Consider the following 26503-nt stretch of genomic DNA (forward strand, 5'->3'; position numbering starts at 1 on the left):
ACAGCAAAAAATTTATGACTATCCATTTTACCAAGGGGTGATAGGAAAAGGAAAAATGGGTAAGAATGCTGTCATCATAAGACTTCAAAGTTTTATTTCCATATTTTAAATATAAATTAATATTTGACAAGAAGTATTTTGAAGCTACAAAATAGAGTATGCCAGTTTTCACTTTCACAATTCAAATGTAACAAGATGGCAAACAAGAAAAAATGTCAAAAAAATGAAAATCTGTATGATTCAAAAGTAATTTCTTGTATGTTATCACATACATACATGCTCTAACAAGTGTGCAGCATAATTACATATGTTTTTCTTAAAGTGGACTGACTAGTGGAAAAAACATCAAGTCCACCACTTTACAGATTAACATTGGTGCATCTTTTGGGAAGTTTCAATAGTGCTTATATTGCTCATTTTGCGCAAAACAAGAGCAAACGCCTCTGAAAGAAATGGACTTCGGATGTCAATAATTTATATAAGCAGTATGTTTCATTCCGAGTCATTTGGATTAAAAAAAAGTTACCAACATTTATCTGCGATCATTTAACACACACAAAAAAATTTATGGACTCAATATTCCTATCGACATGCTTCAGTTTTCATTTAAGTCTATCTTTAAGTCAGATACAAAAGTAAAATGAAAGGGAACAGTATGGCGTATGTTGAAAAGACAATCCTTTGCACTGTTGCAATCTAACCACAAACTTAGTCACAACATTCATTTCACCTGTCCAAGATGCTAGTACTTACTCTGCTCATCTCTTATGTGTAAAGAAGTAGTCATTAACCTCAGACTCAAAATTAGAGGCCACAGGTAAAGATCAGGCTCTGAGTCAAGAGGGTTAGATATTTTGTGTAAGTACCCTGCTGACAGCAGGACTCTATCATAGGTACCCCACAACAAAAGGGAGTGGGAAGGGCAATTTGAAAGAAAACACACCCCTACCCCTCCCACCAGTCACCAGTGCACTCATGTCTCACAGCTGACAGGAGCTGATGTCTCTGATCAACTTGACACCTACATTGCTGTTAACAGCAATTCCATGGCCTTCTTCTCTTTTTGGAGGCAGAAATCTAAGTCTTCAGGTTAAGCAGACTTTTAGCTGAGTATGCAGCAATGGATTTCTACTGAAGTTTTATTTTGTATTTGCTCATGCATTTTATTGAAATTTATCATTACACTGTAGGAGTTACACCTGTCCAGCACAGGTAACTAAGTTGTCTGTATATAATTGACTAACTGTTAAATGTTGAACATGAAATGTTCAAATCGATCTAGATGGATTTTTGTCCCATGAGATACCACTTCTAGTTTCGTACTTTAATTTTGCAGACTCCTGTACCAGGAAATTACAGAAGAACAGATCTTTAAATAGCTTGTATGATCCCAGTCCCATAAAAGCTAGACAAAAATTGGATTAAGACCACTGTAAGGTCTTTTTTTTTTTTTTTTTTTTTTTTTTGCTTTAAGGTCTTGATTAATTTTCATTCACTTTTTAGTTTACTCCTATTTTCCTTCAGATTACTGGTAATACAAGTAGTGAGGTCTGTTTTCTCCCCCCATTTGGTGAGCCTTAGCAAACATCAGCTATTTCAAATGAAAGTGATTTCACCATACCATTTCTCAGTAAAGCACTTAACCATTATGACTCAACAAATACTGATTTAAGTTCAGTTAAACCTCCAATGTCTAACACCAATCTGCCTCCAGGCAGCATGAAGCATTTAAATTGAATTGACCTGAACTTATCCAAAGATCTTTTTTTTTTTTTTTTTTTTTGAGATAAATGAAAACCCTCCTTATTCTTGAAAAGACTTCAGAACTTACATGTGGTAACCAGAAGAGTGCACTAATGGCTCAGGAAAACCATAAATGAAACTAGAAATTTTCATTTTTTCATTAAAAATTAGAATGCAACATCTATATTTAAACAACTTTATTAACATAGTCAAGCAGTGATTAACATTCACATCTATTATGTCACATCATACAAATGTAAATACAAAATTACTACAGTACAATATATATTCTCTGCATGATCCAAAATATTTGGTGGCCCCAAAAACTCTTTAAAATTCAGCAGCTTATCAAAAATTAAAACCATATTCTATTTAAAATGAAGTTCTGTTAGCACATAGGCAGACTTCAAGAAATAATCACTCAATTTAGTACAGTTTGAGAGGTTGCAGGAGGATATGTTTGAAGGAAACATTCCAACATTGTGGCAGATACAGAAACATCAGATTTAAAGCTTTCAAGCAAAACTCATACAACCTAAGTTGTCAGCAGAAAGATCTAGTCATCTTTCACTTTAAACTATTTTATATACTGCATTCAATTTAAAATTCTGGAAGTATTTAGTATTAGCAAGTCAGACAGCATACAACGTATCTACCTATCTCTTCCCATGAAAAAAAAGATACTACACTAGAGACTTCAACAGCCAAATAAAACTGCTCATACTAATCTTTTTAAATAATCACAATCCCCATAAAGTTCATCCAGGCCTTCTCAGTTTTGTTTCTTACCCAAAGTAAGTAAACAGATATCTAAGGTGAAAGTAGCACAATAGAACTTGCTTATCAAAAAATGATACTATAAGTGCTGAATTCTTAGAGATGTGGATTTGGCTTACTAAGACATATACTGTTAACACCACACTGGGATACATCTTTTATAGAGCCATTTTAACTTCCCTCACATAAATACATTCAAGTGAGTAAGTATCCTTATTATTTTAGCAGAATATATACCATAAGGCAAGCAACAAGAGTACTCACCTCAGAGTTTCCCCATTTAAAATAACCTAAAACTGGCTTGCTCCAACCATTAAGTGCAAAGAGCAAGCATCAGTGGCAGACAAAAAAGAAAAAAGAAAAAAAAACAGCTTCTATTGGAGAAGAATAGCTAGTAGACTGATGGATGCAAGTCATCTGGAGAATGCATAGGTGAGTGAAATACACAGCTACTGATCAAGCTTCATTTACTCAAGATGAGGTTACTGGAAATACTTATGTAATATATAACAAATATGTATGCAAACTACATCAGCATCTATGTGAGGCAACTGCAAGTTTTTTATTTTTATTTTTTAATTTACAGCAGTCATTTCACTGTAGAGCTTAACCTTTATCTAAGATAAAAAGTTACTCTTTAGACCCTATATAGAAGCTTTTTGCATCTATCATCCCCATGAAAGTACTGAAGCAATTAGTGTTAAGTTGCAACTTCTTTCCTTGACAAAATCTGAAACAGAAGATTTCCAAAACAATGTTGCATTTAAAGCATTTTTCAACAAATATTTCAGTTGTTTGAATATGGATGCATTCTCCTCAAGGGAAGAATGTTTTTGCACCTTTATCTATTAATACATTCAATATGAATAAAATAGGTGAAGCAAAAGTCATTATTGTCCCACAGTAGAAGGTTAATTTAGATTAAGTTCAAGACAGAGGAGCTGCCTACCATGAAATACATGAACTGATATAATCAAGACACATTTTCATAAGCATGTGTTCTGAACAAAAAGGGTACAAGAGTATTCACCTGAGATAAAGCTAGTATTTGAATATTTCTAAGTAGCAATGAGTTTCACTTGAGGAAAGCCACTCCAAGTTTTAAAATATACATTTTACTATTATACAATATATGCAGTTTAAGTAAGATTGATGTTAACATAAAAGTCCTAACAAAAAAAAAAATAATAATCACAGTGTGTATCAATATTGTTAGTTACAAAATTTATGCTACCTCATAACTTTTAAAAATTATAATGATTATAAATTTTAAACCCATTCTCCTAAAAGTGATCTTCTGAGTATAAGCATTAAGGAGCAATAAACTAAAGCATAAGAATTAGCTCATTACAATTTAAATATATACATATTCACTGATTTAGAAAATAATCAAGCTTTGGAAAAAAATTACAAAATTGATTATTTTTGCTTGCACTGGTTAAAATAATGAACTACTATAATCTTTTTTTTTTCCTAAATGAAAAGAGCTGTTTCCTGAATGTGTAATGAAACAAGTTTAGTATTGAACTTCACTTAAGACTAATTTAACAGCAATTTAGAACTGCCAAAAAAGATGCATTTATAAGGATTTTAAATACACTTTCTGTTACCAACTTAGGTTGATCAGCAGCTTTTGTTCACTCTCAGAATCCTTCAAAAAAGGGAAACTCAAAACAGGAGAAAGGCATATATAAAAACAGTAAACACTGACCTCCTGAGGTTCCTACAACAAAAATATTCAAGTAGAAAATCTACACCATTACTTAGCAGCGGCTATTTCTGTAGTTTAGCACACTAACAGCACTTTATTCAGTGTGTAAGGAGCAAATGAAGTAAGCCGTGCTTTCAGCATGCCAAGAGGCAGAAACACTGGAATGTAACAAAGACAAACTCACAATTCTACCAGTATAGACATTCAGTCAACATTCAAAAACTGTCAAGACCACACCACAAGAATTAAGATTTTTTTAAATATATCCCATGATGCAATAATTGAATTGTAACTGTTAATGTTGATTCACAACTTTTCTTACCTCACATTGTACCCTAAATGGCTTCTGCAAATTTCTGCACTACATTATGCATTAGAAATAGGGTTTATTTGCTTTAAAATACACAATGAGAGAACTTACTGGTACAAAAAGACTACTTTGTCAGTAATGTTTATGTCTGCCTTATTTTAATTACTTCACTTGCTGTTATACCAGACCAATTAACATCTGCGTAAATACCTATTAAAATATGAACGTACAAAAGTGGCATCCTAAGCTAATCTGTGATGAGGTGGTGTGGTTTTATTTGGTTAAAGGGACTTTCTGAAATTTAAAAAGTCTAACTAAACTTGGATTCTAGCCATAATGCTGTTTTATTTAGGTAGGTATTCTATGTTACAAATTTTTAAATGTAATTTCTCTGAAATTCTTACCTAATGCTTGAACACACTCGAAATTAAAGCAAGTTTGGGTCTAAAAAAATATCCTACCTTGCTAAATTTTGAAGTCTTTTTCTTCTTTTTCCAGATTAAGTGTTTTTAGTGACTAAAACTATTTCTAATTTAGTTCGGTTATTAGTTCAGAAGGAATTTGTATTTGCTACCAAAGCAATGTAATTTGAAAGCAAGTTATCACATGCAATTTTGACAAAATCATATAAATACTATGTACTAGCATTGCCGAGTGTACTTCATACAGTACATGTCCAAACTATTTTTCAGGCATAATCCATTTAAATTTGCAAACCCAAATTAAAAAAAGGGGGAGAGAGGGGGGAGTCGGGGACAACGTAAAATGTGCATGCTATCATGCATAAAAAAAAATCTTTGAACATCATTTATAAGTTCACACTCACACAGCTCAAACTTCAGTGCAATGGCTAAATCATCCAACACTCAAAGAACAGAACCATGCAAAGAAGAGCAAGTTCTTAAAAACGAACAAACAAAAGAAAAAACAACAACAAAAAACTGTTATCCAGTATCCATTCTGCAATGCAAAGGTGAGAAACTAAATCTATAAAAAGGCTGTTATGGCTTAATTTTGTTTTGCGGATTAATTATGCAGCACTTGAAAAATGGAAAGGTGTGGCTTCACCTCTGGCCAGCAGAGTTAAAAATCTCTCCATTTTCCTTTATCATCATGGGATACTCTTTAGGCAATCTAAATTAATAAAGACTTGCCACTTTCAGATGGACACAAGATCAAGTGTACCAGTTAGGATTTCACATTCACAGTACATAAGAAAATACACATGGAAGGAAAAGTAAAGGGTTAACTTAACAAGGATTTATTCACAGGAATACATGTAAGTAGAGAAAAAAACACAACAGAAAAGCTAAACAAATGAAATGAAGAGGATCCAAACCAACTTTCACTCTGTAGCTTTAAACTTGCACCCTTGTGCATTTAACTACATCACAAAGGGCCACCAACATGCGCCGATACAGTGTAGATACCCTGCATTACATCCATTAACTTAAACATCTCTTTAAGATCATGCTTTGAACAAAAAGAAAGCATAGAAGGTAATATGTTGAGTGGGAATAAACACAAATATAGCAATCATGTCATCAACTTCTACAATTGTCTTTACGTGCCAACTAACATTTATGCAGCCTTTAACGGGTCTTACCATGTAACTCATTTTTAGAGATTCTGATAAAATCACTAGTATATAACCATGCAGAAAGCACATCACACTGACAGCACAGAGGCAAGTATTTTGCACAGCTATATCAGCTTTCCACATTGTGCAGGTTACACACAATACAATATCAATCTTATTCTTAACAGATCCTAAAAAGGTATTTCAAGGCCTAATTGTTAACTACAGTACTTTATATCTATATTCTTAATAAAAATAAAATCCACAGAATCTTAGAAAAGGAATTTTAAATGCAGGGCTATACTGAATTGGTAAACTGCAACACAAAACTGGCGCAACATAGGTAAATGTATACCAATTTCACTCTATGTGATGCAAGCATGCTACTTTCCCACTAATTTAAATTACTTCTGATCACTATGAGCCAGAACACATGCCTGAACCTTAAACTGCACGTTAAGAATAATGCCTTACTCTAGAAATTAAATCTAATGAAGTACAATAATCAAATCATATCCACTACTTTAAATTCTTTTTAACGTAAAAATTAAGATGTCAATCTCTCCTTTGAATAGTCCCTCCCCTTACCCCAAAAATGAAAGGAGTGACTCATTTGGCAGCTTGCAGGTTGCTTCATTTTGTCCAAGTTATCTTTTATTAATTTATGATGGGGTTTCTGTATCATACACTGCAAGTGCCTGTTCTAATACAGACACAAGCTGCATTTTAACTGTACTAACTTCATTTGTGTAGTTCTTCATTAACATGCAAATACCTAGGAATCCCATCAAGCAGGATGAAATAATGTAGAAAACCCTTACTTAAAAAAAAAAAACATTAAAAAAAGAAAGCCTTTTACTGTTTGTGACCCCCATTCTTAGGTTTCCTTTATTGTGCGCAAAATAGTTTTCCTCTTTACGTATCCCCATGGTTCAATTATATGGTTCTTATTTTGGTACAATTCCCCACAATATTCCAGAATGTGCTGTTTTATGAATAGATTCTTTTTTTTCTTCTTCACATCCAGTGCAGAGTTGTAATAGGAGACAGATTTCCACCCACAAAGGCTCCAGATGTTAAAACATTTCCCAACATCGACTTAATACAGTGACGGCAACACCTCCCTCCCGCCCCTCCCAGTAGGGTTGGGATTGTACTGTATTCCCTACTGGTTCACCCTTCCCCCCAGTAAAGGGTAACATTTTCCCTGGGTGCAGAGGCTCCCTCATAGTCTCCCAGACTGAAGGACCTATAAAAGAAAAGATAGAGGTATAGTTAAATCTTACTTTTAAACTGAAGTGACAGACCTGTGCATAAACAAAGAGCCTTTTTTTTTGCCTTTTTTTTTTTTTAAAAGCAGTAGGTACCAACCTAAACTTAAAGAGAATTTGTGCATAGATTTTCCTTTTATAAGTCTGTTCAAGAAAATAGACTATTTATAACTGGGAAGATTAGTATTTATGACAACAGTGTATGCTTTAAAGCTACACTGACGGTTCTATTATTGTAAGCCAAGTTTAGATTTAAGGTGAAAGCAGTCCTGTACATTCTAACAAGATTTTGCCCTTTTAGTACAAAATTATGAGGTAGTTACAATGTTGAGAAAGATTATTAAACATATCTTTACTAATATAACAATTTCACTTTTATGTGGATTAAACAAGGTAATCATACTGTCTCCTCAACACAAACTAAGAATAATTTAGCTTTTTTTCCCCACTTTGGATTCTTCTTCATTAGAAGAAAAAAAAGTCTATGTCAAAACTAAAATGCCCTCATTGATAAATACGTAAATTTTTGAAGCTGGTACATTTTTAATCCATTTTTCAATGGAAATATGCAATTGAAACAGGAATTATTATGCCACTGACTCTGAAAAAACATTAGGCTGACTTTTAAATAGTTGTTCATTCAACAGTAAAACAAAATTGCACAATTCTCACCAAAGTTTTAGTAGAAAAATTCTACAGCAAGTTAGCAGATTTATATGATGTCTGACTGAATGAACTTAATCTGCCCTCCCTTCTTTTTTGTGCAGTATAATAAACTCTTGGCAATATCACACTACTTTATACATGTGTACTTTGCTTTAATACAGTGTTCACAAAGAGCATACAAAGCAGGGTGGTATAACTATAACTGTCGTAGAATGCACAGTCATTGTTCTTTGATGAAGCTGAGTATTCTCTGAGACAGAACTCCAACATTTCTGAATTGGTGCATAAAAAGGAACATCGGAAAGACAAAACACATTAACTTCCCCAAAAAGTAAAGGTCTACAGACTATAGAGCTGCAGATTAGCATATCCTTAACTCAATGCAAAGACCATGTATTATGTAGCCAGGAATGTATTGGACTTCTCATAGCTAAAGTGTCTTGAACTTGCTTTCCTATCCAAGAGAAATATTCAGCTTAAACTACATCTACTTTCTACTAATTCATAAGATGCACAGCGAGCCTTGTGTGTTTAGTATGATGCCTTGAGGATCACACTCATCACTTTATTAAACCTGAACAGGCACTTCGTTACACCTACACCTCCAATCTTACATTGATACACTACTGTGCATATTGTACACTTACTCTCTTTCTCTCTGTGAAAAGTAAAGAGCAGAGTCAGAAAGTTTTTGCTACAGCTACACTACCACCATTTAGGTACACCATCACTGCCTTTTTTCCCCCCCTTCTTATAGGAAGAAAAACCACTAATCTAGTCAATTAATCATGTTTCAAATAATGCAAATATGGATGAAGTCTGCTATACAGCTCTATTTAGCAAGGAAGATTCGTATGCTTACCTCTAATTATGGGACTGCAGCTACAGTGCATGAGGTTAAACTCCGTAGTAAGCTGCAAGGCGCTCTTTTAAGGGAAGAGGAAACTGGTCAGAGAAACGCCTCCAATTCTCATCCCCAACTTGATTTTTAAATCCATGAAGAATCTACAAGTGATGGGGGGGGGAATTGAAAGTAAAAATAGTCACCAAACAATAGATACATGTTTATTATTTACTAGCAATATATGCAATAACCTACAATCTATTGAATTGTTCATCTGTCTATCTAAATTCTCCAATTTAAGTGTTAAACAAAGGAAATTAATAAGGCTTTCTTAAAAAGAAAGCCAATTCAGTTGAGACATACAGAATATAGCTACCCATAAAGACTGATATTAATATTTAACTATCAAGTAAGGTGACTTACAAAGTCTGTCAATTGACAAAATATTTAGTATTCTGAAATGACCTAACTCTAGGTTGTATGTTGTGATTACTGTACTCATATTTCATTTTTAAATGTGTGATGGGTTCTAGAAGAAAAGTTGAGCCAGTATCACAGATAGCACTTGACAGAATGAATGCCTGTGCTAGAAATTGGCAATTACAAATGCTTCCTATTAAAGCTGTGCTTTTTTCTCAGAACCTGTAGACAACTGCTACTAAAAATGAAGTTGTTAAAGTCTTTTGTGCATTAAAACAACATGGACCCACAGCAGTTAAAAGTAAGCATAAGAATGAAAAAAGCTACTGGTTACAGTCTGGATCTTTCAATATAATAAATCAACTGAAAACTAAGTGGTACTATCAGAAAGGTCTCTCTATTTTTGATGTGAAAACAGCAGGTTAAAAAGCAAATGTAAGAAAAAGCAGGATGAAATGGCTCCTCCTCACACAAAAAAATGCAGTTAGAGTCTGTGTGTTTCTGTTTTCCCTTTTTTTAAACTCAAGGATACTGAATTGCGGAAGAGTTGGTCACAAAAATATCCTCACAGAAAAAATGTTAAAGCTCATAGTGCTGAGCTCATCCCCAACAAAACATTCTCAAGGAAAGATGCCCTTAAACAGGATGTTGCAATAATTACATCATAATTAATTTACTTCTTTTCACCAAGAAAGAGACCTTCCACAAACAGGCTCACATCTCTTTCCTAATCCAAGCAAGTCAGATCAGCCAGCTACCAAGAAGTGACAAAGAAAAAAAAACATCCAAGGATGTTCAGGTATGACTCACAAAAAGACTGTGTCTTGAGCATTGTCCAAATGCTTCTTAACTCCAGCAGGCTCAGTGCCGTGACCACTGCCCTGGGGAGCTTGTTCCAGTGCCCAACCACTCTCTGAGTGAAGAACCTTTTCCTGATATCCAGCCTGAAAACCACACACTGTACAATCCACTAGCAGAAGACCTCAGGGGGCTACAAAAAAAGGCTGTTTTTTCCCCATTGTTCCTAAAAGACGTAGTAATTTCAGCTGGCAAAAGGACATACTCCAATGAGGAAGTCATCTGAAAATTCGTATGCCATCACTTGATGAAAACTTGTCTCCTTTCTTGCATGAAGAAAGACAAAAGGATAACGCTGAAAAAACCAAGTATGTTCTTATGTAAAATGGCCAAGAACTGCTGCATCTAGTTTGGATGCATTAGATCCCACATGACTATCTTGGAAAGAATCCAGGACAGTGAAGCTTAACTTACTGAAGTGAGTATTCAGTGCTGAAGGACCAGTGCAGAAACACGCACTGAAACTGCTTTGGACTATCATCACAGACAGACAGCATCCTGGACTTCTTTTAAGCTTTTAAGTATTTGTTGTTTCCTTCTGCTGACACTAGAATACTTACAGCTATGCATTTCCTGAACCCGAACTTTCTTCAAAGGAGACTAGTTATCTAGTACAGTAAGATTTCTGTCTTTGCTCCTCAAGATGGGATTCAAAAACTCTAGCTTCTGTTCTGATATTGACACTTAGCATTACTTGAAGAGAGAGTGCCAATACTGACCCATGATCCTAATACATACTTAGAAATATGGTCTATTTTAGCTTTAAAATGAATATTGTGAACTTGTGAAACGTATCCTTCCTAAAAACAGAGATATCACTTTACAACATATGAAAAAAGGCTTATTACTGAACTGTAACAGCATATGTTCATGAATCTGAAATAGAAGGGGTTTTCTGTTGCTTTGTTTTTTAACCTAAGACACATAATAAATGTGTCTTTTTTTCCCCTTCTTATTTTATAGAAGGCAGATAGTTCTCTTGCTTATATTCCTAAACAAAGTGTCTATAGAATTTATTCTTGGATATCACTGCACGTTAATTTCTTGAAGATTCACTCATCCAAGAAGGCTTCAGCAGAAGGAAGATAAACATATCAGGATAGCACTATAATATTTTCCATTTGCAATCTTCTAGATACTTTTGAAAAAAAAGTTGTCTTTTTCATGGCAAAAAAAAGTCTTAAACCAGACAGATCTAATTTTCTAGAACGGAGATGACACATATGTGGGTATAGATAATCCCGTTCTTCAAAATGCAGTCAAATCATAGTAGCGTGGCATTATGAAAACCTCTTTGAGGGTGATTATCCTTTCAACTAAAATCCCAAGTGAACTTTTCAGCACCATTATAAAAAAAATTATAATAGCCTGAATGCATATAAGAAAATATAGGTCAAAAAACCTCCAGATTGTTTTGATGTTTTGTCTGAAACTTATGACTTTGCGAAGAAGACTCCATGACCACAAACACAGGAAGTTTCCACGACAGTGGAAATAAAAACAAGAAAGAAACAGAGGACCCAAAACAATCATAATTAGGATATACTATTATACTAAGAACATTACCTTACAGAACATGTCTCGGAGATCATCTTTTGGGCTAACCCACGATGCAACAGCATCACAAAAAAAAATAAAGTCCTATAAGATTAAACAATCACATAGGTTAGAAACCTCAATTTATAGGTCTGAAAACAATGCTTGATGTTCTTTCTATAAACTATGCAGGAGTCTTTGATCCTAACTCAAGAATTGATTTTGTTTTCATGTACTTATTTTCCAGTTAATTCAGGTAAATTATTCTACGCCTAAGTGTACAGAAGTAGAAATGGCTGACTATGAAAAGCTTTGTTTCATCAGGTTTTTGATTAAATAAAGCCACAGTAACAAACAACAACAACAACAACAACAAACACAATTGGCTAATTTGAATTCTTTCAGTTCACATACGAAGCTTAAGAATTGGTCATCTTAAAAAACAAGCAACAAACTCCAGATCACACTCACAACTTTCACTCAAATCTTCAGTTGGAGAAAAGCTGTTCTATTTCTTTAAGCAGAGCCAGAAGTTATTTCTGGGGCACACAGAATGTTTACCATACATGTTCAAAACCAAGACACCTCATAATCCCCGCACATAGTTCATTTGCTGTCATGCATTACATCTCTTACTACTCTATTAAAACACCAGTCTTTAATCATTAATTTGACAATGCTCATGTTTTTGGATAGGAACCAAAGATAACAGCTACAGAGAAGAAGAGAGAGGATAATGAGAAAAGTTCTTAATTTCCCCTGCAGTTGTTTGAAAGAACAAATGGACAGCAGAAGAGGGGAATAAGAACAGAATAAGGCATAAGTGAAATCAACTGAAAAATTCAAACCAAGACAGAGGCTCAATTCTTGTATTTCAAGGAGAAGGATTCCATGCAGTGGAGAGGAAAATTCACTTTGAGTTTCCTCTCACAAAATATTACATTGGTATACCTTTACTTTGGAGCTGTGGAGACTAAAAAGCAAGTCACTTCTGTTCTTGGTATGTACCATTTATTTTAAAGAGTATCTTTCTTGTCACATTGACTATTTATGAAATATAATCCAAGTTCCGACAGAATCTTCCCTACCCTAGTTTTAAGAATGAAGAGGTGTTTATTATTTTTATTTCTTTTTCTTCTTAACTGTCCAGATGGCATCTGAAAAATAGGTTTTAATGCGTTGGATTTTGTCTTCTATTTTCATACAGATCCTCACCACAAAATACATGACAGAAATATTACAATAGTTATTTTTAATCAAAGTTCGTTATTTACAACTTCATTTTAGACAAAAGATTAACACCTCTGCTTTTCAACTCCTTTTCACAGATGATAATTACTGAAGAAATCCTGAAGTATTATCAGTGCGTATCACTGCAATGTAAACATTTTGGCCTCCATGACTTCAAAGTAAAGCTGCATCATGCTCTGCAGTGAATCAACATCAAAACTTTTTAATATTCCATATTCAGCTTTCACTAAATTTCACGAGTAAAAAAAACAACAACTAATAAAGATCTATTCATGCATCTTACTTGGACTACTCCACTGGGGTTGACTGAGATCATGGTACATATCCCACGGAATGCTGAATCCTTTTCCTCATTGTCTCTTATGTTTCGCAGAGAGGTGCACCTAGTAAGTTGGAGAGCAAATCTTAGCTAATTTTATTACTCCTTCATTCAGTCAAGTCAGAACTAGATGTCAGTATTTGATGGAATAAGTCACACTGATAAAATGACCTAAAACACTGTTTTGAACAGTTAGAAAAACAGTTGTTTACTAGCATATTCCCATTATGCATCATTTCCAGAATTTTGTTCTACTGTTTCACTATATACAAAGTGTGACCTGTATTCCATTAAATACAAAAGGAACATATAACTGAAATATTTATAGGAACTATCATTATTAGAAGCAGAACATATAATACCATCACAGTATGAATTATGTCAGATACCACTTACAGAACAGTTATTTAACTTTTACAGCAGCAAGCAAGCTATTTTATACATAACAAGTCTATAAACATATATTCCTTACAGCATTTCAAGCCTCAGACTGATTTTTTTTTTTTTAAAGTAAAGTAATGCACAGTTTAAATTTTACAGTATTTGCATGCATTGTATTATCATTCTGGTGGATTTTAAAATGCTCTTTCATAGTCAAGCTTTAACACAGCAAGCATGTGACAATCTTATCCCATGCATAAATTAGTCGTTAGCCACAACATAAAAAATACATGACGGTGCTACTAAAAACTCACAAACCTGATAGGACAAGATTAGTCACATGGTTGGCAATGATTAAGGATTGAGATTTTGTAACCAACTGAAAATATATCTAAAAGTGAGATAGAAAGAAGAAAGAAAGAGAGTGAAGAAAAATGAATTAAAAAAAAAGATTGAATAATACACACCAGGGTCTTATAAACTGCTGTAGCATGGGGGCCACCTCTTGAGGACAAACGTAACCAAGACGACCAATTGTTATTGCTAAGGTAACGCAATCACGGTTATACACCACCAAACGCCAACCAAGACATGAGCAAATGAGGGGGGAGGAGAAAAAATAAAGAAAAAACAACAAATAACTCAGAAACAGAAACCAACAGAATCTGTGTATGATAATAAACATAAGATTTCACCAGTGCTGTTTATTACCACCCCCTAAATAAGAGGCAGCAACATATATGGTATACTCTCCAGGGTAAAAGAAAAATTAAAGAAGTAAATGAGAGAACACCAAAAACACAATTTAAAATCCAAAGGCTTTCTGATGTAAATAATCATTCTGCCCTCTTCCAAGTTCTCTCATGTTAAATTTACCTACCATGCACTTGAGTTTTTAATCATACGTCCTATTAAAAATTCCCTTAATCAAAAGGAATTAACCATTTTCAGTTTTAGTATTAAGTACTCTTAACATTTATTTTTTCAATATTTAGAATTCAAGATTTTAATACACCTGTGAGTAACGATGCATTTAGAAGTAAGGTTACATTAAATATACTGTTGTCTACCTATAAACACTAAATAGGTGATACAGTTCTTAAAGAGTACCAAATATTTGTTTTCTTCATAATCTTGTAGGGAATTTAAAGTGATTGCTAAGTCACAGCAACTAACTGCACAAAGTTAATTCTTTAATCCCAATTTCTCTTTTTCACAACAGGCTTCCTCATAAAAGTCGTATAAAAATCTGATTTATGTTACAAAGGCATAGGGACACATGAAAATCAAAATTCCTTCTTGAGATGATTTGGTGGTTTGGTCCTTTTTTGAGGGACAGACTGAATAAAATATCATTATGCAAATGTGTTTTAGTGGTGTTTGCTCAACTTACAAAAGATTAATCTTTAGAAAAAGAAGAGGGTGGGGAATAATGTATCAGGATTACTTGAAGCAAAATACATGAATAATACTAAAATCCAGCAGATTTATATGAAGCAGAGAAAGGAAACCTATGTTCAAGGGACATACTATGCAACACTCTAATTAAACAGGCATTTGTGAACAGTTTCATGAAACATGCAATAAAGCAGATGATGCTTTCTCCAATAAAAGTTTGGTGTAGGATATAGTAGTAGTTTGAAATGTACTCATTCCATGAAAGCTGCAGCTCACTTGTAATGTACTATTCTTCCCTGATATTACTCAATTTCAGCATACGATGTCTGCAATTTTCAGGAGATCTAACTTACTAAATTTTATTTGAACTACTCGTTTCAAATGAAAATATAAGTTTTACCCCTAAGTTCTCACAGCTACAGTCTGTACAAGAAATAGCAATTTCTGACAAAACTCAAGTTTTTCCACGTGTACTTATTTTCAATGCTGCTACTTTTACTTAATGTAGTCATACATTTCTATAGAAATGTTGTCATAGATCATTACACAGCAACTTAACACAGAAAACAGTAATATTTTTGCACATACCAGTGGCATGCAGCACAATATCCCACAACAAACTTATAATAAATACACCACACTCAACATTTATTTGCAGTTACGCATCCACATTTAAAGTAACTATTAAGGGAATAAAAAAAATGTCAGTGTTTGGATGCTTCCAAAAATTCTCTAAGAGGGACAGAAGCAAAAATTTAAGTATTGGATGCCTATCAGTTACAGGTATTACACATCCATCAGTGCAAAGAAAGGGGGGCCTGGGGTTGGGTGAGGAGGAATTTATACTGCTATACTATTCCACGGTCTATTTCAAAACAAGTAGGTATTTGCTCGAAAATTATTTCAAAAACCATTATCTATAATATGCTAGACAACTAGGTAGTTTTCTTTCATGTTCACCTTCCATACTAAATTAGGGTTGGTGGGAGGGAGGGAGGTAAACTGCAGTTTTTACTTTTAGAGAATACTGAAGGAAAATACATTGAGAATCTCTCTCCAATTTACCCCATGCTTCACATCAAATGAATTTGCATCATTTTCAATCGTGTCATGTTACGATGTTTAAACTATCATTTTCTTACAAGATAATTAGTTTTCAAACATGAAAAAAAATGAAAAGATTCTCAATTAGTAAATGAGAAACCTATCAAATTGTTAACAAATTTCTGCTAAAGTATGGAAGGTGCTTTTCATACCAGAACATGCCCTCTATAAATGCAAAAGAAACAAGCCTCAGAAATTCTTGTTTAGTTTGGTGACTGTTCCCAATTTGGAAGGCAAAGCTGTTGGCCAGAACACACATGCCAATTTTAGATATTTTTTTATTTTTTTTTTTTAAATTGTGACCAGGTATTAGAAATTGTACAAGATTTCTTTTATATTGGTGGTAAAAGTGCCATCACAGATCTAGATCTTTGTGATATCACAATTCAATAAAAGTACTTTAAAAAAACGCACTTCTTTTTTTGAAAATTCAAGAAAATCTTTATTCGTTATATATATGCCAATTATATTTGTTTCAAACACTGGAGATATATATGCATGTCCTTATACGTATGTACTGTGTGCATATATTTAAATCAGGGTAAAGTCTTTAGTGTCATCTATTAATATGACAAATATAGGCAGTAAATAAAATTGGAAGAATATGTCAAAATCAAACAGATGACAAATAAATATAGTAACTCTTATAGAGGTGAACTTTCCAGAATCTAGATATATGATAGATGGTTTGCTGCAAGGCTGAGACTTGTAAGAGCTTCTGCAAAATAGAGTTGCTTTTGTTTATAAAAGCCAAATACATCGCAATATAATCAGTTCTGGTGTGTTTCCTCTATACAATTTTTAGAGCTAGAAAAAAAACCCAAAACCAAAACTGTAATTCCCTTCACCACAAATGGTTGAGTTTCTGGGTACCTGTGTTCTCTAACAACGTCTTTGGTGTGTTGGGTCTGTTAATTATTTCTACAAGCTGGTGCAACACCATTGGAATATAAGGCTGCATCTCTATACCTGAAATAGTCAAATACAAACATTCAGAAGAAAATGACCATTAATATATAATCTATATAGATTTGATACATTGAATTTACAATCAAGGACAAGGTTTCCAAAATAAATTTTAAGTTTTAACATGAAAGTATCATTAAAAATAAACAAAACCAAAACACACAAACAATGCTAAATATGCAAAGATTCAAACTAAAAAAAATCTTACCCATCTGGATGGAGATTTCCCCAATTGCCCAGGTGGCATTGTTACACACAGAAATGAATTCAGGGTTTAGGTTGGTTCCCAAGATGGGCATGAAATCAGCTAGAAAGAACAACATTTTTAAAGAAATCTCATCACACAACACAATCATCTTGTCCCAGAACTATAATACTGCAGAAAAATAACATTAAAAAAATAAAATAATATGAGCCTACTTAAATACTTTGAAAGTGTTATGCATGAATTAATAAGAGCTGTATTTCTGCTATATATTGGATTAACATGGATTTTGGAACCTAAGTAGATCAATGTAAATCTTTTCAAACTATGATTCTAAAATGCTTCTAATAGGCTTTACGTTTTATGCAACTCTATAAAACCTTTTTCTTCCCTTCTTTTAGCTGGGTAAGAGAGCAGAAGACAAAAACAACCCAACAAGTACTTGTAGTTTAATAACATTGTTGAACAGCCCTTGAAGCTCTTGGATAGCTATGCATACAACTGTGCTAACAAAAAAATGCTTAGAAGTCAATCACATCTATTGTTATAACATCTGCCAATTAAAAATTACATTCCAAGCCTATCAAAACATACATTTGTCAATGTAAGTGTATCTCAAGAGCATCTGAGGGATGAGACAATAATTACTGTGTAAGTATGTAACTGATACTATGTTCCTACTGAAATTTAAAAACAGAACAAAAAATACCCAATCCAAACTCTACCGTTTAGCTACATTTTCCCATTTCTATGTCTATAATTCTAATGTAACTACAGATTCTAATAAAAAATATGAAAGCTACTAATTCAGTGATTTATCAAATACATCAATTGTTCTAATTAAAGTTTATCTATTTTTCTGTATTCTTGCCGAACAAGCAGCTTTTACATTACAAAAAAAATCAAGCACCAAAATGAACTTCTACCCTGTCTACAAAAGAACACATCTTTTAAACACAGTTTGAAGGAGAAAAGACTACAGCCCCTTGCTGATTAAAAGAAAATGAAAACTTACAACACCATAACAAGGCAAGCCACAAAAAAAGGAACTTAATAACAGATAAATGAGTTTCTTATCAGTTTGTAAACAAGCTAACTTTAATATGCAAAAGAAACATACCGATGCAAGGCTTAACATGCTGAAAACATGCCTTTGTCAGATCACCTAACAATGCAAAAGAACTCTGCCGTACCTCAGGCATTTTATCCTAAAGAGGAAAAGAAAAAAGATATTAATTCTAGAAGTGGTTTTGATTCTCTTAAAGAAAATCCTTAGATTAAGTAGGTTTCTCATCTCACCTGCATGCATTGGTACATTAGTGTCAGGATATTGCTGCGGGCCACTAGCTGTTCAATGTTGCCTCCCAGTCCTTCAGCTAAACCACTAAGTAAATCAAGAGCCACAATCATGAAGTCTTTATCTGGAGCCTCATATTGGTCTGGTTGAGCATTGTGCAACTGCCACAAATAAACATGCATTTTCAGAATGAGTATTACAGTTTCTCAAGGGTATGCATAAAAATAAAAGTCAGGTTTATTTAGACGTTAATGACTGCAGCTTCATTTAGACATTCTATGGTTAAACTACAGATTTTCCTGCCAACCCAGAACTTCACATAGTTCATACATTGTTTTAATGAGATATTCTGAAAACATCGAATAGCAACAGAAAAATACCATGGCTTGTGCAAGGGTCTTCTGCACCAAATTTACACAACGCTGGTACACAGGTTCACAGTATGGAAGAAAGCCAGATTGCAAGGCAGTAGCAACTGACGACAGGCACTGGAATTACAAAAAAGAGAAAGAAGTTACAAACTTTACTCACCTCCCCCAAGAGCCTTTTACTTGGGAGAGGTAAATTAAAACATTAGTATTTAAAGCATATCCAATGCAACTAATTAAGTAAACACAACCTAGAAAGGCAGTACCAATTAGCTGAACCAAGGCAACTGTCAGCTAATTGCTACTCTGTCAAACATGCCAACTGACAAAATTTCTCAGAAGCAGGATCTTCCTTCTTGGTAATTTTTAAGTGCATACAAAGACACATAGCACTTACACTAAGCTTCAATATCTTGATCATGTACAAGCCTTAACACTACTTAACATTATTTCATTTTCTATAAGTGTTTTCCTGCTACACACCTGGAAAGTAAAGTGAACAGACAACACGGTTTGGTTTATACCTTCAGGTTGTCTAACAGTAGTTTTAATGGAGGTACGAAAGGAAAGTGAGAAGACAAAAATAAAAAAGGGGTAGAACTTTTTAAGAAAAAAAAAAAAGAATCCCAAAGAAAACACTCAAGAATGGCAGAAAATAATCTAAGATTTCTACTAAATATAATGACATTTTGTCAATCATAAGATTTTCTTACTACAATCAGAATATTTTATCCATAATAGAAAATTCCTGATGCCATCAGATTTTGCAGTCACACTTCCTAGTAGGAGCTTCTTAAGAAACTAAAAAATTTTCTTCATAGAAGTAGTTGATAGATGATATTCAAATTTTAACATTTACCTCTAATAAAGGGAAGAGATCTTTATCTTCATCCTTCAACATGTTCCACTTCTGGATTAATGGAGGCATAAGCATCTGAATATATTCCTGTTCAGGATGAAAATGCGTCAGCTGCTGAAGCAGTTCATTGCATACTAATTTATTTCAAGGCCAGAAAAGTGATATATCAAGATCCACTTTATTTTTTTCAGCAGAAAAAAAAAGATTTGCTGTAAACCATTCTTTGTTGTAACATGTAGAAGTAGTTCAATATTAGAGTTTATAATTTATGTTTTAAGATCATTTCAGTGAAGCATGTAAATACCTTTGGAAAGTGAATCTTTTCCTTCAGGGCTGTTTTCAACATAGCAACTGTCAATAGCTGCCTAGGTTGTTACACATCTATGTGATTACCACAGAACCTATGAAATACTTTATTTATTTTTTAAACCAGCAGTGCAGTCTGTCACCTGCTTTTCTCAACCAATTGCCATTGCCCTCATGTTACAAACCCAATCACCCTATATACCTCAAACTTCCTCACGCAACTAACCATCTATGAATAAAACCTTTTTTTTTTTTTTTAATCTATCCAGAAGGACAAACTTGCCCATTCTGAAACAAGCTGCTGCATCTTCACTGCCACTACTCAGTCATAAGGACATTGAGCAAGGCATCCCTGTTAGTGGTGCTGCTCCCAGAAGGTATCTAAAGAGCCAGCTAATGCTGTGTCCAAAACTGCAATATTCTAAGCGACTGAAGAAAGTGCCACCATCACCAGGAGTTCCCATTTAGCTTCCTCTAGGTGCTGTCAAATGTCAAATTGGCCAAGGCCAGAGGGAGACTAAAAAAGAGGTCCTTTGAGGGTATGGGGTTTTGGATTGTAAGTAAAATGCAACTGCAAGAACCCAAGTTGATTTATTCTACTATGTCTGTGTCATGTGAAGCACTATAGAGAAAAAAAGAATTTAAATATGCTTAAGAAGATGCATATAACACGTGAAATATGCACATTCTATTAACAAATGTACACTAACCCCCCCCCCCCCCCCCCCAGTATTTGCCTTTGCATTATCTGTGCTTTGGCTAAAGAATTTGGTGTTTTTATATATAAATTGCATATCTGTTCTACTCTCAAGGAATTTCTAGTGGCAATACGCTCCACTATATAGGAAAAAGATGACACACAGAGCAACTTAGCTAAACTGAAAATAGTTACAAAAAAAGATTGGTCAGCAGAAATTAGCACACATTCCACCAATTCCTCTGAAGTTCCACTTAATATTTACATTGACATGCATATCTCCCCTGAGCTGAAGAATTCTGAGAATGAAGTACGAAGTCATGACAGGAAGCACATTTCACAAGCCAATACACAGAAACTTTTATTCAAAATCATGAGTACTTGCATTGTGGTCAAATTACACGCACTCTACGTACTCTACATGTAAATATTCAGTATCATTGAAACCTACACAGAAAATTTAGCGTTTCGTTTTCATAACATGTAAAGCATACTACAAAAAACACTGAACCAACATTTTTTCAGTAAGCATGTTTATGGAACATAAGGTATACTCACCGGTTTATTTAGATGATGTCCTACAGAATCCGCTAGAGTTCCTATAGCGTCATAAAGAATGAGCAGGTTTTTGTGCTGGTATTTACTAAATGCGAAGACCAAAGTGTCAAGTATATACGCAAGATAAGGAACAAGCTCTGTACAAGCCTCCTCTTCTAGAGTAGCAAAGGCACTGAGAGAGAAAACAAACCAAGAAAGCATACAGGTCAGCCAGTACCTCTGAAAAACAAAAACCACCTACAAAACCAATTCAAAGCACTTCACACTACCCATTTCTTTTTAAACACAAAATTTTTGTCCTCAAATTCATCTCAGGTCTATTTTCAAAATTGTATTACTGAGGTAACCTCAATCTATTTTGATTGAACACATAAGGGTTCAGGTCTCATACTGTGATGAATAAAATTCAAAAATATTCATTTAAAAACTGTTACATATACACAGGAAGCCCTTTCTGCCCCCCTCTCCCCCCCAAGCATTACTGTATAGAAGTTACAATGTATTAACTGAAATTGTAGAAACCATAAAATTGTTTATTTCAGCTAAAACCAGCCCACTATATTTAATACATGCTGTACCTGCACCTAGAAGCCCCAGTGCTGTTGTACCAGTACAACACCAACACCAGCCTGTACCTGCATCAGTTCACTCACTGCATTGAAAAATTGGTACAGAAAGACAAAGAAAACAAAAGCAAACAAGGGATGAATGACTTTAGCCATCACGGCATCATTGAACCTTCTCAGCTCGAATTGTCAAGTGTGTGTGAACACAGCATTAAAAAAAAGCAGGACATGCTGCTTCAAGAAAACAATAAAAGTGTAAAAAGATACTGGCCTAGCTTGTGCCAACAAGATTATTAGCAGCCTGCCCCAGCTCTAAAAAAAGGCATGCATCACCTTATGAAGTGAACAATTCCCTACTGGCCTGTTGCCAAATACAGAAATGCCTTTTCTTAACACAATACAACTGTGAACCGTTTAAGTGGCTAGTGTCATTACTTTTTAAATAATTTATTATATTATTTTGAAGTATTCTTTCAGAAAGGCATAGAATGTGAGCAGGAAAATGTGTTTCAATGAAGTCTTTTTGGGCACCCCCAACTATAGGAGCAGTTTCTCAATATCACAGCAGTGGAAATTAGACAGCTGCAATGATGTGTAAGTTAGTGATGAAAACATACAGTATCCTGTGAGCAATTTGAAATACAGTAGACAATGATCTGTGCAGCTCTCTACTGCATGGATGCAGTTTTTAGCTCCTCTCCAAGAAAAATCATTGTATCGCTATTTATAAAGCTACTAAGTACATTTTGACCCGTAACAACTCTACATTTTCCTTAAAGTGGAATGTCCCAGACTGTTTATTTATTTTAACTGCATCAATATTTTTCATGAGTCATTGCTGTAGAGAGAGCATTTCAAAGTATGCTACAAATAATTAGGTGTTCCATTATTTTTTAATATTTCCATTTTATCTCTACCAACAGTAGAGACACTTTTCTCTTTTAATAGTTTCCACAACCTATTGCGCATACGCCATAAGCACTCCATGAGGGTATTCCAACAATCGCAACACAGGTATGTTTAAGCATATTTCAGCCATGTTTTGGACAAGGAAAGCATGGTTAGGAATGTGTAGTTGGTTTTGCTGGTTTTGATTATTGTTTTAAATATAATTTTTATGCAAGTAATTCCTTGGATCTGCAAATTTGTGAAGTGAGTACTCAGATCACCATGCTCCTGTTCATTCTGGAAGGAACAGAAAGCTATCACTAAGAAAAGACAGGCAAACATAAGCGGAAGTTAAAGCTGAAGAAATTTGCTAGCCAATTGTTTGAAAAAGTTTAGAGACAAAAATGATACAGTGATTAAATATGCAAAACTTACACATTACATTTCATTAAATTACTTGATTCTGATCTTAGGCAAGAACACATCTACCCCTTTAGTGCAAAGCTTAGCACAAGAACTCTGACCACCGCCTTGAGACACTATTGAAATCTGAAAAATAACAATTGTTTCAAGCATTATGTGTGCAATCAAACGCAGATCTAATTCTGCTTTATGAAGAAACATTCCTGGCAGTCTGCTATGTAAATTCCTGCCCCACACAAACTGATGAGTAAAGCTTTGTTTGTTGAGCTTCCTGCAAAAGAGGTATACCTATTCCCATTCCATTAACATTCCATCCATGGAGACATTAATTGGAGACATTAATGGAGACATTAATTTTGTTTTGTTCTTAAAATATCAGCAGACAAGTGGGAAAGGGGAATCTTGTCTCCCAGGATTTCCTTGCAAGAGAAAAAGGAACATCCATTGCAATAATAATGATAAGCCCAATATTACCAAAACTTTGGGTAAGTATAAACAACATTATGATAGGATAGTTTTCTATTTTCATCAGTATTGACCTTATTCATAAGCATATAAAAGCCTGTCAACGAAAATCCAAATGTTGAAATTAAACAGGTGTCACAAAGATGGTTTCTTTTACTGCAAAGTATTATTTAGTTTGATGATTCATATACTCTGATGTCAAACTGGACAAGAGAAATACAAATTAACTTTTAAAATATTATAGAACTGTGAGTAATTTGTGTTTGTTCCACACAAAGCTGCACCTACTCCAGTTTGAAAGAAATAAAAACAACATCGAGTGCTAAAAATGGAGTCACACATTCATCAATAAAAGCATTAAAATAACTTCCAATGAAAAAGTAGTGTCATGGACAGTGCTTTTTGGTTAAGCTTTGGCTCACCTGCAGGCAGCTTCTTGTACTCTCTTGTTGCTATCCAGGATACGCTTTAGCAACTCAGTCATTAATGGCTTCAAGTATGTGTCTGGGGGTTGACTAACTACCCAGTGTGCATAGCGACTAAGAGTCCAGCATGTAATGGAACGCACAAGAGCCTTTTTGTCAGAGAGGCACTGAATAAGGTGAGGGATCAGCTCAGGAAGATACGGAATCATACCCTGCATGCAGCCTGCAAGGAAAAAAATATAGCTATTGCAGTACCAGAATTAACAAAGAATCCCATTTCCTAAAAGGGACATATTTTCATTCTCTATCGCATAATAATACATTTTAATATACAAAGCAAGTCTACTAAATTTATGTTAAGTCCCAGAAAGAAACACTACCATGAACAATTAAACCTCCCCAGTGAAATTTTTATTTAACTGCACTTCTATTTCAGTGCTTCCCCAGTCTCCAGAAATTCTGCTCTGTTAGACAGAGTAAAGAAGGAACACCCAAATAAAATGGGTTTATGAGGCTTCAAGGTCCTAAATCAGTCTGCTGACAGTGACCAAAGCAACAAGTAGAGATTTAGCCTTGATAACAGATAATCACATTCTTAAAAAGGATTACTTCAGAAATTTGATTTTCTTCACGTTTTCTCCTAATATCACACAAACACTGACCAGCAACAAAAGCTGATCCTTCAAGTCAGCAAGGGCAGTAATTTACTGAGGTTTACCAGAGGTACTAACTTTTACTTTGCTTGACTTGAAATCAAAACCAACAAAAAAGTTCCCTAGCAACAAAAAAATTATATTCACTAGGCACTGTGGGGAAAAAAAAAAAATCCAGGCAGACATGGACCCAAAAGTACTCCTTCCATCTGCAAAAAGAACAGAGAAGCTGGAAGTCTGGACAAAAGGCTAAGCCTTTAAGTACAAAGAAACATAAGTTATTATATTTAAACCAGAGAACCATCCACAAAAAGTAGCTCAAAGAGAGTTAAAAAAGGAATAAAAGAAATAATCTAAGTAACTCAGCGTCCCAAACATGCATTAATTTGAAAATGAAAACTGAAGAAATAACTAGTCACCAAATAAAGTAGAAAGTAATCACTGAAACCAGAGATCAGTGGAAGACACATACTTGTTTGCACAAGTAAATGTACCTAGAAGTAATCACAGAGTTGCTTTAGAATCAGTCAAAAGTTTGGCAAGCTGATATGCACTATTTGCTTTACCTTCAGCAATTGCTCCAAGAACAAGGATACCAGATTCTTTAACTACCCATTCAGGATGGAAGAGCAATTCCTTCAAGAGAGGCAAGATGTGTGGCAGAAGTTCATCACGGAATACATTGGCCAGGACATCTAGAGCAGCAGCAGAACATTTCCCTAAAGGGAATTAATAGCGTTAATCCCAGTTGCAGTTAGGCAGTATAACCCTCATTTTAACTTCCAGCTGCCAGTGGAGTTTCAGGGCATTAAAAAGGATATTTCTATTTTGTTCCAGTCACTGATCCACTTTGCTCTGGTATAAAGGTACAGCTCCTAGAAATCTAGTTTTGCAGCTCTTAAATACCAACTAAAAATATACGCTCTGCAGATATTAACTCACTGACAGGAACCACATCATTCTATTGCAATGCTCTATACACTATGTAATTTCAGGATGGCATAACACCAATGAACAGAAACGGTCTGTGACATGAATGTAACATACTTGAGAAACTAAGGAGAATGGTCTAAAAACAAACAAAAATCAGTATTTGATTCAAAAGAGTTCAGCCATGATTCATGTCTCAAAGAAAAATCATGTCTATAGACAAAGGAATCTGCAGGCCCGTGCTCCTATTTTTTGATGCACTAAACAGGAACAACTTGAAATTAGTTTGAAACTTTTTAACCCTACATTTGTAGAAATAAAAGCTCATAAAAGAAAAATCAGAAACACCTTCAAAGCACAATTCAGAAATCCTTACTCTAGTTTTCTGATGTAAAGTCTAGAAATGCCTAGAAAAATAACACTAGGGTTGTTTTATAAAGAATGTGTGTATTACAGAATTTATGCTATACTGTTTTGCATATTATGATCTCAGTTCCTTCTTAATCTGTCAGAAAGGTTGTAACTGGAATATACTAGACAGTTATCAGTCAAAACATGCATAGCATATCTAACATGCAAAAATCCTAAACTAGACCTAAACTGCTAGTGGGCCCAGACAGGATACAGGTAAGTTTCAGCTGCGAGGCAGCAACTGCTGAAACAGATAAAACTTTCTGCTCTGCTCCTATATGAGGTCCAAAACATTAGCATGAAACAAAGAGCCTTCAG

The 26503-nt window shown here is 34.4% G+C and overlaps 1 protein-coding gene across 2 annotated transcripts in view; it reads right to left on the reverse strand.

Moving 5' to 3' along the window:
- Positions 1–1925: 1925 nt before the first annotated feature.
- Positions 1926–26503, reverse strand: part of TNPO1 (transportin 1) — a 62440-nt gene continuing 37862 nt past the window's right edge. For both annotated transcript variants that reach the window (XM_040540315.1, XM_040540316.1), the window contains 14 exons: positions 25411–25563; positions 24189–24414; positions 21425–21596; positions 19864–19950; positions 19017–19124; positions 18639–18797; positions 18460–18547; positions 17343–17441; positions 17042–17137; positions 14134–14209; positions 13250–13349; positions 11746–11820; positions 8920–9062; positions 1926–7369 (listed from right to left, as the gene is read on the reverse strand). In XM_040540315.1, the coding sequence (XP_040396249.1) occupies positions 8955–9062; positions 11746–11820; positions 13250–13349; positions 14134–14209; positions 17042–17137; positions 17343–17441; positions 18460–18547; positions 18639–18797; positions 19017–19124; positions 19864–19950; positions 21425–21596; positions 24189–24414; positions 25411–25563 (1547 nt within the window). In that variant the 3' untranslated portion in view covers positions 1926–7369; positions 8920–8954. The remainder of the gene's footprint in view (positions 7370–8919; positions 9063–11745; positions 11821–13249; positions 13350–14133; positions 14210–17041; positions 17138–17342; positions 17442–18459; positions 18548–18638; positions 18798–19016; positions 19125–19863; positions 19951–21424; positions 21597–24188; positions 24415–25410; positions 25564–26503) is intronic.

Source organism: Cygnus olor, chromosome Z (genome assembly GCF_009769625.2).
Source record: "Cygnus olor isolate bCygOlo1 chromosome Z, bCygOlo1.pri.v2, whole genome shotgun sequence".
Lineage (NCBI taxonomy): Eukaryota > Metazoa > Chordata > Aves > Anseriformes > Anatidae > Cygnus > Cygnus olor.